Source organism: Micropterus salmoides, unplaced genomic scaffold (genome assembly GCF_014851395.1).
Source record: "Micropterus salmoides isolate LMB-PRFRI ecotype aquatic unplaced genomic scaffold, ASM1485139v1 Ms_hic_scaffold_23, whole genome shotgun sequence".
In the NCBI taxonomy this organism is placed as follows: Eukaryota; Metazoa; Chordata; class Actinopteri; order Centrarchiformes; family Centrarchidae; genus Micropterus; species Micropterus salmoides.
Window position 1 is genome coordinate 16,175,408 of NW_024041484.1, and position 13,685 is coordinate 16,189,092.

Genomic DNA, 13,685 nt, shown 5'->3' on the forward strand with positions numbered 1-13,685 from the left:
GTGACGAACCAGGAAATAAAAGTAAACAACGCATAGGGGGACGAAAATGTTATGTATCGTTTGTCATCCATTCTCATTCCGAGTCTGTACATTTTGTGGTGACTTATTCATAATGCACGAAGGACTTAAATCCCGATAAGGACAGGAACTCAGTTAGAGACAGTCTAAAGCCGGTAAGACACCCGTAGAGTTAACAAAGAGTCGGGTGCGGCAGCCGCTAATAATAGCTAGCTCGATATGGCAATTTCCTGTATTATTTTGAATTTGTTCGCAGGAAGAAATGCCCTCACGACAATGGCTTAAAAACATGTCCTTGACGTTAGGTTTGTCTCACGAATAAAACACCATCTTGGCCCCCCCAATACTTTTTTCTTTTTTTAAATTTTAGAGGTGCTATTTGCCTAAGTGTGTTCGCGTGTTTTCACTTATTAATTTCAGATTTAGCTATGTTAGCCATCAGATCGTCAGATGAGGAGTCCGCTGAGATTGAGGAGATGGACACCTCAGATCCCAACTGGTGCTGGTTCTACTTGGCTGAATGTGGAGTGTGGCATATGTTTGAGGTAGTTCACCGGACATGACAACTTCACACATCACAACACAACACACTTTCCAACCGTCCTTAAACGGTATCCCCCGCCTATTGCCCCTCCCTCTGGGTCTCTAATTTTGTGCAACTGAGAGCCAAAAGTGTGCAGGTTTTAATGCCAATCAAATACAACTCTGTGCAATGTAAAAGGCTAGCTCTTCCTCATTGGTGGAGGTCCATTAGTCAATAAAATTCCTTGAAGTCTTTGGTTGGCATGAAAAAAAGCAGTCAGTGGCAAATGATTACTATCAATCTCATTGCATTGTTAACTTCCATTAATCCATTACTTTAGTATATAAATTAGTCAATACTGGGGCTTTGTCCTTTAAGTTAATTTTCAAGTCCAGGTTGTCAAATGTGAGAATTTGTTGCTGTTCTTGGCTTTACTTTGTTGTAAATGTAATATTTTTTGTTTTGGACTGTTGGTCAGACAAAACAAAACATTTAAAGACGTTACCATGTGCTCTACAATGTTGTTAGTCACAGAGACCAGGACTGGATGATTAACGAACAATTTACTGATGAGCACAATGATTTACAATATTAATCAATCTGCAGATTAATTTCTCAACAATTTCTCTGTAAAGTGCTTTCCTTAGGCCTAACGTGACTTCAAATTACTTGTTTTGTCTGACCAACACAACAAAACTCAAAAGCAGCAAATGCCCCCAACGAAGATGCTGGAAACTAACAAATGTGCACCTTTTTGTGCTTGAAAAGTTACTTACATTTCATTTTCTGTAGATTGACTAATCAAATAATCAACTAATTGCTTTAGCCCTCCATCAGATTAATTTATCTTTCTCAATTTCCATGTCAGATTGACCCCAGTGCTGCCTGCTCTGTGACTAGTGCTCAGATTGAGCAGTGCTACAGCAGAAACCAGCGAGGCGTCATGGAATTCTACACAGCCAAGTACACCTACAGACTGGACTTCTCAGGTATGATGATGAGTTAGACAGAATATTCATCCCCCAGACTTATTAAAGGAAAGTAGTCAAGAATGTTGGTGTTTGTTTCAGAAAATAGGGCATGAGTATGAGTTCCTGTGGCTCTAATCTTTGTTAAATTTCTTTCTAGTTATGCGACAGATAAACGTAACGACAGGGAAGCAGCGGCCAATCAAACGCTCCCTCCACTCTGCAACTGGCTTCAGGTAAGATTTGGTGACATCCAAGAACTTTTTTGTCTTCAGTTGATCCCTTCATCTGAAAAAGAAAAGATGTTGGAGAAAGACAGATGGGGTTGTGAGTAAGGAGCCATCCTTTAAATGAAAGGTCAGGGTTCAAGCATCTGCCAGCCTCAGGAATCCTTGATGTAGACCCTAAATTCCTTACCAGCTCCGCATGGAGCTGCCTTGCAATTGACCCTGAATTTTGGTCTCTCCAAAAACCCAAGAAGCAAGAGAAGGAAAGAAAGAAGATTTCAGCATTAAGAACACATGTCTTAGAAGAGGGTTTTTTCTTTATTGCAGCTATACATAAATGCCATTGGTGTACTGACATAAAATAAATTCACTCGGTCTTATACTGCTGCAACAATTCAATTACTAACCCTTTATCTCTCTCTCTTTCCCTTCTATTTCTGTCAGGTTTATTTGCGATAATCTTGCCTTGCCTGTTCCGTGTCATTGGGAGAGAATCAATACAGACGAGCCCTATCAGGTGAGTAAAATAATAGAACACTCATATTGTTGGTACTCAGTAGGGTGAGCATTTTGCCCCAGAAGAGTCAAATTTATTCAAGGTCTATATTGAGAAGGTGCTGAAAATGTTCCACATGGATCTTGGTCCTTGCTGACTCAATGATGTAACATAGTTCCTGCACATATTTCAGCAGCACATTTATATTGTCAACTTGCATCTCACCCCAAACAAACAGTAGAGATAGGATTTGGGAATTGTGTTGGCTGCTGAAGTGATCTTAAATCACTGCCATTTTACAGGAGGCAATGTATTTCATGAGTTTAATGAGGTTTATCTACTTGGAAGAAAATAGTAATAGGAATAAAATATTAAATAATGAGACACATATTCATACACATTCTAGTTTACACAGGTTTCCATCAATGCAAACTTTATATATCATCATATCATGCATATATAACCAACACTGAGAATATTTAGTTGTTTAACCCATGTGGTATTGTTTTTTTGCCAGCTCATCCAGCTTGGAAGAGACACTTATGAGTTTAAAGAAGTCGCCAGACTATATGAAAGGACTATGGATCACCCAATCAAATCCATCCAGAGGATTCAAAACCTGGACTTATGGGAATTCTTCTGCAGGTAGACAATTGTTATATTGTTGTGAGTGGACTGCACAATGTCCGACACACTCTTTTGTGATAGCAGAGGATTCTGCTGTGATGGTGACTGTGATCTGGGTCATTTTAATTTTGCCTTTGCAAGAGATAGAATGGTGCGTTTCCCAGCTCCTGCTGCAGACAAAGCTTTTCTTCTGTTAAAGTAAATCAACAGAATCAGAGGCTTCTTACTTTTCCTGAAACATTTAATTGATTTTGATGCAACATCTGTCTTTTCCCAAGAAAGTCAGTCACACTGTAGTTTTGAGCACATCCCTGTAGCCCTTTGGAAATACACTTTGTAACAAAGTGATGATCAATGCTATGTGTTGTTGTGTTGTCCGTTCCTTGATTCTCCCCTAAGGAAGAAAACACAGTTGCGAAAAGTCAAGCGCACACTGGATATTGAGGAGCGAATGCTGTTTCATGGCACAGGACACAGCAACATACAAGCTATATGTACTTTTAACTTTGACTGGCGGCTGACAGGAAGCCATGGCGATGTATATGGCAAAGGTAGATCCTTCTGTGTTGTGATGTAACAACATTGTGAAACAATTCACTACACATTTTTTTGTCTGATTTTAAACATTTCATTCAATGTCCCTTCCCGCAGGGAGCTACTTTGCCCGGGATGCGAAATACTCCAGTAAATTCTGCCACACCACAGGGAAGCACAACACCACCCTGCAGAGACATGGCCTCACCCCGCCAATATTTGCTAGTGAGCCACCTTACAAGACCATGTTCTTGGCCAGAGTGCTTGTCGGAGAATACACGGTCGGTCATCCTATGTACTGTAGACCACCCTCCAAGGATGCCAGCTTCACCAACTTTTATGACAGTTGTGTGGATGATATGGCCAATCCAAAGATTTATGTCATTTTTGACAGCAATCAGATCTACCCAGAGTATCTGATTGAGTTCTACTGAAGCCTAACAAGAAGAAACACTGTTCTTTTTTAAATAGAGGCTGCATCTCAAACATGACGGGATGAAATGGAAAAAGAAGCCGTGTTTTCTTTCAGTCTGATCCAACGCCTAACTGGAGCATGGAATCATCTAAAGTGCCTTTGGGGAAATTGGAAAATCAAGAAGACAGTAAAGACTTTGTGTACAGTTTGTGTACTGTACAATGCATTCTAAGACGGGCCCTTGTGGTGGGACTGTTTCTGTGACTTAAAAAGGACAAAAATACTGACTAAAGAACAGCCTTTGTGACAATTTTGTATTAAATGCAGAATCTGTCCTTGCTTGTTTGATATTTGTGCACAGTTGTTTAAAATAAGAGTGGCACTTGCAGCCTCTAGGTTATAGGTGATGCCATCAGCCACAGCGTTCCTTCACATCCACAGTGCCACGCATGAGCTTATTTATAAGTCATGTCGACATAATTCCAAATGATGAAACCAAAAACCACAACATGTTCCTGCTCACTCATTTAACACCGACACCCACATCATGTCAGTTAGCAACACCAACATCTGTGTATTATGTAGGCATTTATATTTTGTTTTGTTTATTTATTTATTTTTTTAAACGCTTCTACCTCTACATTTTTTTAACCATGCATCAGTGTACTTTCCCCCCTTTCCATGAAAGGTTTTGTAATTGTGTCACAATGACATAAAGTTGTGATGTCCTGTTCACTTGTGGTCCTTGAGCAATTCTTTGTATCTTTTCTGAGCATTGACTCCAGTCTTTAAAAGACATGACAATGACTGGGGTTGAATTTTGTATGCGCTTGCAACAAAGTTAATTCCAAACCAGAAAAAGATCAGTTTTAGCATCACATATGACTTAAAATCACCCAAGTGTGATGTCACCACGTTTTCTTTAAAAGGAAGAAGGAGGTTATATTTGCCCCTGGTGTAAATTTATCAACAAAAAAAGAAGAATGTAGCCAGCACATGTATAGTACTGTAATGAAAATTAACCACACAATGTAATATTGCTTTGCTGTGTGCGTTCGTTGAATTCCTTGTATGAATGAGAGTGTGTGTGTGTGTGTGTGTGTGTGTGTGTGTTTTTGAACAAGGAAAACAAACAACAAATGTATTCAGAGTACTAAGTTTGCCACAAGGGGGTGTAACAGTACAAGAATGGAGCTTTAGCAACTGTTGCATTTCCCCAAAGGAAATGCAGACAAGTCAAGACACAACCCGATGTCATAACACTACAGCTGTGTCTGAGTGTAGGGGTGTATGACGCTAAATGTGTGTGTCTGTATTTAGCTCATGTTACAACTAATAAACTTTTGAACGTAAGCGTGGTAAATGATGTCTCAACATTTTCGAAGGGGAGAGGACATAACAGAAATGAGCCAGCCTACCTCAGAGGTGTGGCTCTGAGGTAGGCTGGCACAGTTTATATGAGCCAGAAGTACCTACATCAAGCTTTATAGCTATCTGAGTAAATAAGAGTGAGGAAGGGTTGGTTTTTGTGATATCTATTTAATTTTCTAGACAATGTGGGGCAATGACAAAGTGGAGTACATGGACACATCAGACATTCCATGGTGTTGGTATTACTTGGCAGACTGTGGAAGGTGGCACAGATTTGAGGTAAACTTTTGAACATTTCTTTAAATCACAACTTATTACTTTACAAAAATTGAAGAGCAGGATGACACATCGCTAACCTTCTTTTGCCTTCTGTCCATCCTGCAGGATGACCCCAATAACCCTCTTATGAGTGAAGATATAGAAAAATATTACCAAACAAACTCAAAAGCCACTTTAATTCCGCTTTCACCCAGTTGTCACATGAAGATAGATTTCTCAGGTATCTGGCTACATTTACTTGTTCACATTATCTCCTCGTTTACCTGTAAAGAATTTGGTTGATCTGACTTCTGTGTCCTTACACAGCCATGTTACAGACTGACCTCAACACAGGAAGGCAAAGAAGAATCCAACGAGGCTACAACATTGAGAGAAGGTGAAATGAAACTTAAAACATGTAAATACAAGAAATCATTTACACTCACAAGAGTAGATTGTGGATTTCTCAGGCTTCAGAATAGTTTCTTGCAAAATGAAAGTGAAACCACAATGCAAACCAGTGATTCTTTTCTCCCACAGTTGTTCATGCTTCAATACCGCTCCTGTGTTCTGGGAAAATGTTGATCCCACCAGACCATATCAGGTGTTGTTGCGTTTCTTCAGATTTTGAGAAAGGAGAGGCTCAGTCCAATTAAAATTAACAAAAAGATTTAATTACAAAAGTTAGTGAATAAAGAGATGGCATTACAGAACAAACATGAAACAAAAACACTGCAGTGGACTGGAAAGTTGTTCCTCTTTTCAGATTTACAGCTTACAGTCCTGATTCTCACAAAATTAATTGTTAATATCCTCCAGGTATGTGGGCGGGTCTTTTTCCTCCAAATGGCTTAGGTCCATAGCCATTGGTCGTTTGGTTAACTTCTTCGCCATCCAATTGGGACGGGTGTACCTTACTGTTCTACCTTTTGGTTGAACAAAAGAGCACTGATCCCAGACATGAAACCCCCCTTCAATCTACAGGAATAAACTGTCTTTTGCTCTAAACTAATCATGGTTGACACCCTATCTTAAGTGTCAATGAAACAGTCAAAACAAAACAGTCCTTCTGGCACTTAAACAAAGAGGTGTCAGTTTTGTTCACATTACAAAGAGGATACAAACAATAGTTTAATCAACATTCTAATGCAATTGCCTGGCCTAAAATCCTGCAGTTTTACATTTGAAGAAAAGCACTGAAACACTGGAATACATTAAGATTGTTGTAACTTTTTAAAACTCAACAGTGTGAATAACAGAAATGTATTCAAAGTGACCATGGAATTATAAGGTTCTATGTGTGTTGTGAGTAGTCTTGAGATATTGAGGTTTAAAGTAAAAAAACAACAACTCCCTTATTCCTTCTAGCCCTTGTTATGAAAGAAATGTTTAATCCATTTCTTAAGGTGCTACTCTATAGCCTATCCACTGTACAAATATTAACATGTTTTATACTGAAATATGAAATAAAATAAAGTAACGTCAATATAGACTGATAGACTGAACATTTTAGCTCACTTTGTCTAAATAACGCAAAAATTTCCAGCTAGCGTCTTTGTTTGGATTAGGAGAAAAAACTGTAGCTTGAAAAATGGGTTTAAAATCTATTTTATTGTGCAGCAAATGGAATATATTTTATCAAGATGGTGGTCGGTCACAGGGTTATTATCTTTTAGAAAAACAGATGCTTAACATGGTGACTCAAATGTAATATTTGAGAGGCATAAGCGCAAGTTAGCTGATTAGCATGGTAGCTAATAGTAAACAATACCAAGTTTAAAAAATGTACTACTAAAGGGACTCTCAAAGTAGTTAGCTCTTGTATCAGTGTTATTCATACTGTTTTTGATAGACCTTTATAGAACCAATTTATAGAATGACTTTATAGAACTTTTTCTTTTTCATTTCTTATAAATGTTTATTAAAAAAATAAGAAACAGGGATTCAAAGACGGTTCTGAATATTCGTTAATAGTCTATGTGTTTGCGTATTTTACAGTTGATCCCTCTGGGAGAGCTCACCCCAGAGTATCAGACTGTGTCAGGTTATGTGAAGAATGATGGGCTGTTAGACAGATCCATTGTCTCAATCAGCAGGATACAGAATGTGGATCTATGGGAAATATTTTGTCGGTAAGTACATTGAAAGGAATTTAGCTTCCTCCATTTCCTTCATCATTCCCCTTCTTTGTAATTAAAATGGTTGTTCTCCTTGTTTGTGTTTAAAGGAAAAAAATACAGTTAATGAGAATTCAAAGTGTCAATGAAATTCAAGAGAGAAGACTCTTTCATGGGACTGAAATCAGAAATGTTGACAACATTTGCAAGTATAACTTTGATGTACGGTTAGCTGGGCAACATGGCCACTCATTTGGCAAAGGTAAGTTAAATCAAACAGTAATAACTGTCTGTGCAGCCTTATATATTCAATGAAAATACTTGTAATGGTCTAGCTGTTCACCAGAGATTCCCCAGTTGATCTAAGTTTGTTTTTATTTAGGAATATATTTTGCAAAACATGCAACATATGCAGACAAATACAGCACGAGCAGCACGGATCCATTACCATTTTTTGGCGTGAAAACACAAGGTGTACATGGTGAACACACTAAAGTAATATTTGTGGCACGTGTGATGATCGGGACATCAAATCTTGGAAAATCTCATTTCCAAAAACCTGATCATGGAAGTTCTGAAAACTCCCATTACAGCTGTGTGAATGATATCAATCATCCCACTATTTTTGTTATTTTTGATCCAAATCAAATATATCCAGAGTATTTGATTCAGTACCGATGAAGTCAAGAGAGGCTCCTGAGCATGTACAATATCATCATGTCTACCTCAAACTGTTTGGGCGAAGATTTTTCTCAATGTTTTTACAACACTTTTTTAACTAGAACTACGAAGAGAAACTAGACTCTGCAATTCTTTGAATGAAGGCTATGTTTACATACATTTAGATATTTTGAAAACTAAGTAGTCTTACACATTTCTCTAGTATATTTATTGAAAGCACTGTTTATAAAATACATTATACTTTTTTTTTTTTACTATTTAATTTATGACCACATTATACAGATTTGACTTTGAAGAGGCTTCATAAATAAATTTCCTGGCAGAACCAAACCAAAGTCTACATTTCTTTATTCCTGTTCCAACTTTTCATCTTGTTATTATTTCTGGGGATAAAAGGCCTATAATTACTGTGGCTTCATGGTCAATGATGCAGGGGCACTGCTAACATTACAATAATGTGTCTCTAAGTATCTATAAAAATGGATTTTCATTTTTGACAGTTTCATTAAAAGTACAATATTTGGTTAAGATGTATATTAAGATGATAACTGCACATTGTTGAGATATTCCTGTTTGTTTTCCATGGCCACACCACAATCATCATACATTATACAAGGAGGGATCAGCAGTCAGTTCCCAGATCAGTTTAATATTACAATGAGCAAATCCCTCATGTAATTCATTTCATGGTTCAACAACTACATACGATTTCCATTACACATAAACAGTTCATGTTGTGACCAGCTCAGATTAGAGTTAGATAAGATTTGCAAGTTTAGTGTTGACTTTGTTAACAGCACATACAACTCCCTAAAACCATTATTAACAAGCACTTTGAAAAGGAAAAAGGCGAAGATGGAGTCAGGTTTACAAAGGTAGGAGCTGTCTGTTTCTTCTCTCCACCCTATCACTTTAGATAGGGTACGAACAAGGTCCAGGATAAGACAACTCAACTTGTTAGTGTCAATAGTGATTAAATTAATTTCAGAAATGTCTTATGTTACATCCATTTTTGAGTTATGTCCTGAATTTATTTGGTGTGTTATTATTTAGTTTACCCTTAACTTTATTTAGGGCAGACAAACAATAATTTACCTGATCCTCCCCCCCAAAAAACTCTAAAATATATACATTACATTACTTGACATTATACGTAAAAGGAAATTGATACTTAAGTAAAAGCACAGAATCAAAAAACACTCGAGTTAAATCACTCAAACATAAAAATGGCCATTATTACATTATTAGATAGCAATACTGATTCATCAATGACTAAGTAGCACTTTACTGTTTTAGCTTGTTACAGTACCTGTTCTAATTTTTATATACAGTCTATGGTTCTAATGGAGGAGAAAGAAATGGAGCCAATTGTACATAAGGGACACTGTCAGCAGAGGTCGCCGTTGACACATGCAACATTATTAGAAATAGAGGCTGAACTCTTGGCACAGGTCAACACTGGCTAGTCCACATTTTGTTTAGTGGTTTCTAAAAGTACATTGTTGCCACTACTTCTGCCATAATCTCCTTCAGGGTGAGTCTACAGTGCAAAATAATATTTTCAAAAAGCCAGCAGTCTTCCAGCAGCAAGGGTCACAGCAGGTGGTTATATTCAGCGGTGGAAAGTAACTAAGTACATTTACTCATCCACTCTAATTTTGAGGTATTTGTACTTTACTTGCTACTTTCTACTCCATTAGGCTTACCTTTATTTGACAGAAGGAGTTACTTGTTACTTTACTGATTTTACATTGTAATATATTGTTAAAGATTAAACTAGTTGGTCCCAAACTTTTTGGCTTGTGACACCTTATAAAAAAGGAACCACTGGACACTAAACCATTTCACTGTACATAAAGAAGTTAAAAATAGCTCTACCCAGCCAGCTATAACACTAAAATGCCACTTACACTTTGATGCATCAGTATTGGCAATCTAATAATGTCATGTAATGTATATAATAATATCAATCACATTGTCTGTTTGCATGTATAAGTGCTTTTGAATTTCAATCAAAAGTGTATTTTGATTCTACACTCTTTACTATAGCACTTATAGTCATTTATATATTACAGAGCTGTTTTTTTGTGATATGGTAAATTATTGTTTGTATGCCAATTAATTCAATTAAACCACATCTAATGTCCCTGAAGGCAATACCCACATGCTTGCCTTGCAGGTGTACTATCGAGCGGTGGGAGGAAAGCTTTCATCTGTCATGGGCCTTTCTAACTTCTTTCCCTGTTGGGTAGTTTTAGTGGTTTACTTCAACATATAGACCCAGGTGTTGCTGTCAGAAGTCATGTCTGCCAGCTGTGGAACAACCAAACAGACATGTAGCCATCATGAGTGAATAACTTTCAAATTTCTGAATGATGAAGGCAGCTTACAGTTCATTGGTAGTCAGGTGTAAAGTACAGTAAAAAGTACAGACTGTCTTCACTGACGGAAAATGTTACTCAGCTTTAATTAGACACATTTATATTAGTTCCTGGAACATCCTACAGACCATTTGCCCCTTGGCACCACTCCTGGTGGTGTGTTCACCCCAAAGGCAGGAAGAAGAAAAGGTTATCAAAATGCTTCCTAATTGGGTGTCAGGCTAGTGTGACCTGGGAAATACTGAGGCAAGATGGGGCCCGGTTTACAAAAGTAGACTTTACATGGACAATACTAATGAGCTTTTTCACTTTGTAAAGTATGTGAGCACGATCTAGGATAAGACAACGTAACTTTTCTTCTTAATTTGAAAATAAAATCCTGTAGTTATTGAATGAATTTTAGAAATGTCTTAAGTGACATCCATTTTTTCAAGTTATGCCTTGAATTTATGCCTTTCAAGTTATGCCTTGAATTTATATGGTGTATTATCATTTTGTTTAGCCAGAACTTTAATCTTCTAACTATGGATTTATGAGGGTTTTTTTAGCTGTACTGACATTAATATACTCATCTGTGCTAAATATAAAACAAGAAACACATTACTCAATTCCACACTACAAGGGGATGCATTTCATTAGTGTACACTAGACAAACTTTTTGCCTGTATCAAAGCTAAGCAAGTCCATAACATTACCATTCCACTATCCCATGTGACATGCACACACTTCCACACTAATCCTTTTATTATTTCGTTGTTTTTATAGACCAAAATATTCACACCACGATTTAATTTGTAAAAAGGGGGGGAAATCACACTCACTCTGTGTGTTAAACCACATGTGTACGTGATACGGTATCGGTAGTTTTTGTAGTTGGAGCCGTTTTCCAGGCCGCCATCTCTCAGCAAACGTTTTGAGATGATTTAATTGGTCCTGTGGGCAAGATGGGCAGATTCAGTGATGAGTTTAGCAGATGGTGTTTCAAAATAAGGTTGTTTCTATGGATAACAAATACATTCTTGGTTCAGTGTTATTATTATTACATAACACAATATGCTCGCAGATTTATGCTAACTTCTAGTGCATAGTTTGAAATATTCGAAACTGGGGCTGTAAATTCTTCCAAGTCAATAAGTGAGTCGAGTTTGATATCTTCTTAAATATTTACAGCTTGGTGTGCTCAGAGTCTGGCATGTGATTAGAACCTCTTTGATGTCTGCTTGATCAGATGATATCAACATGTTGAGTTTGTGTAAAGGCCCGGGTCTAATTAGTGGTTCCTTTCAGAAAGCTGTGTGTGTCATTTAGAGAGAAGGAGAGAGACTGAGCGTGGCACTGTTCCTTTGTGTCTCCAGTGAAACCAAGACTAGGTAACGGGAGAGACAGAAATGACTTCCTTTCTAAATTATTTAACATTTCATACTCTCAAAAATATAATTGGCGATCTCAATTAGATAGACCAAAGTCTGCAAACTAGTTCAGGAAGACAAGTCCATCACTGCTACGCTCACATGATGGACTCTTCTAAATGTAATGCAATAAGACTGTCTGTTTAGCCCTGATGTCCTGTTTGGGGTCCTAGAGACCATGCAAAAAACATTGTTTTATCACCTTGATACTTCATGACTTCTACTGATTTTATTACTTATAAACAAGATTTTGAAATTAATACAACAGAATGCATTATCTCTGTTTGGGTTCCAACAGACTTTTAAACACGGTTGAATAAAATGGATTTTCATATGCTTTGTATTTGTAATTGGTGTCTCCCTAACAGGGAGTTAAACCTCACTGGCGTCTAAAAAAATTTTGCAAATATTATTTTTATTTAGATATACAACTTTGGGTGGGGCCCCCAACAAGTAGGAAGCAAAGCCAGTGTCAACAATGCATTAAGGTTAAGCAGTCAATAGTGCATGAACTGCTGCTGCCACCCCGGCTCATTTGCTTTCTGTACGTGGAAATGGGTTATAAAAATCGGTACTGCTGCTGTTCATATAGAATAGCCCCCAACATAACAGTCAGTTTGACTTGTCATAGCAAGAAAATCCCAGGCGTAATTAATAGGATTAACGATAGCTTTGTTCCCACTAAGCTGTAGTCCAGCATGCACAATACTAAGACCCTGAACTGATATTCCTGCTATGATATGTCAAAATGGCCGCTGTGAGAAAGGCCACACACGCTTAACACCATCTAAACCAAATCAGTTTATCTTGGTCTCATCAGACCACAGGACATGGTTCCAGTAATCCATGTCCTTAGTCTTCTTGTCTTCAGCAAACTGTTTGCGGGCTTTCTTGTGCATCATCTTTAGAAGAGGCTTCCTTCTGGGACGACAGCCATGCAGACCAGTTTGATGCAGTGTATGGTCTGAGCACTGACAGGCTGACACCCCCACACCTTCAACCTCTGCAGCAACATTGACATCACTCATACGTCTATTTCCCAAAGACAACCTCTGGATATGACGCTGAGCATGAGCACTCAACTTCTTTGGTTGACCATGGCGAGGCCTGTTCTGAGTCGAACCTGTCCTTTGTAACGGCTATATGTCTTGGCCACCTTGCTCCAGCTCAGTTTCAGGGTCTTGGCAATGTTCTTATAGCCTCGGCCATGTTTATGTAGAGCAACCATTCTTTTTTTCAGATCCTCAGAGTTTTTTGCCATGAGGTGCCATGTTGAACTTCCAGTGACCAGCATGAGGGAGTGTGAGAGTGATAACACCAAGTTTTACACACCTGCTCCCCATTCACACCTGAGACCTTTGCCCAATGCGGACATTTTCACTTAGGGGTGTACTCACTTTTGTTGCCAGTGATTTAGACATAATGGCTGTGTGATGTGTTATTTTGAGGGAACAACAAATTTACACTAATACAAGCTGTGCACTCACTACTTTACATTGTAGAAAAGTGTCATTTCTTCAGTGTTGTCGCATGAAGATGTAATCATATTTACAAAAATGTGAGGGGTGTACTCACTTTTGTGAGACACTGTACATGTGGGTTGGCTGACTGGATTTACAGTTGTTGAGAGGCACAGGCTTCCTGGAGGACATCACACTGC

At 38.0% G+C, this 13,685-nt stretch overlaps 2 protein-coding genes across 3 annotated transcripts; both read left to right on the forward strand.

Moving 5' to 3' along the window:
* Nucleotides 1-7: 7 nt before the first annotated feature.
* LOC119918380 (protein mono-ADP-ribosyltransferase PARP11-like) lies at nt 8-4,543 on the forward strand. Of its 2 annotated transcripts, none has more exons than XM_038739079.1 (8): nt 8-323; nt 439-563; nt 1,410-1,530; nt 1,670-1,745; nt 2,181-2,253; nt 2,750-2,877; nt 3,259-3,410; nt 3,511-4,543. In XM_038739079.1, the coding sequence occupies exons 1-8, from the start codon at nt 281-283 to the stop codon at nt 3,825-3,827; spliced, it is 1,035 nt and encodes a 344-aa protein (XP_038595007.1). In that variant the 5' UTR covers nt 8-280; the 3' UTR covers nt 3,828-4,543. The 2 variants fall into 2 exon arrangements, with proteins under 2 accessions (XP_038595007.1, XP_038595008.1); XM_038739080.1 differs by having other exon boundaries at nt 8-173.
* Nucleotides 4,544-5,240: 697 nt separating this feature from the next.
* LOC119918381 (protein mono-ADP-ribosyltransferase PARP11) lies at nt 5,241-8,565 on the forward strand. The gene is made up of 7 exons (XM_038739081.1): nt 5,241-5,458; nt 5,564-5,678; nt 5,765-5,834; nt 5,978-6,041; nt 7,436-7,569; nt 7,665-7,816; nt 7,937-8,565. The coding sequence occupies exons 1-7, from the start codon at nt 5,363-5,365 to the stop codon at nt 8,233-8,235; spliced, it is 930 nt and encodes a 309-aa protein (XP_038595009.1). The 5' UTR covers nt 5,241-5,362; the 3' UTR covers nt 8,236-8,565.
* The last annotated feature ends 5,120 nt before the right edge of the window (nt 8,566-13,685 follow it).

What these genes read in the sequence shown, in the direction of transcription:
- LOC119918380 (XM_038739079.1), top strand. Translation starts at nt 281, where the DNA reads ATGCCCTCACGACAATGGCTTAAAAACATGTCCTTGACGTTAG. An exon ending in AAACATGTCCTTGACGTTAG is followed by an intron (nt 324 to 438) that starts GTTTGTCTCACG and finishes TATTAATTTCAG; the next exon opens with ATTTAGCTATGTTAGCCATC. An exon ending in CACTCTGCAACTGGCTTCAG is followed by an intron (nt 1,746 to 2,180) that starts GTAAGATTTGGT and finishes TATTTCTGTCAG; the next exon opens with GTTTATTTGCGATAATCTTG.
- LOC119918381 (XM_038739081.1), top strand. Translation starts at nt 5,363, where the DNA reads ATGTGGGGCAATGACAAAGTGGAGTACATGGACACATCAGACATTCCA. An exon ending in CATGAAGATAGATTTCTCAG is followed by an intron (nt 5,679 to 5,764) that starts GTATCTGGCTAC and finishes GTCCTTACACAG; the next exon opens with CCATGTTACAGACTGACCTC. An exon ending in TGGCCACTCATTTGGCAAAG is followed by an intron (nt 7,817 to 7,936) that starts GTAAGTTAAATC and finishes GTTTTTATTTAG; the next exon opens with GAATATATTTTGCAAAACAT.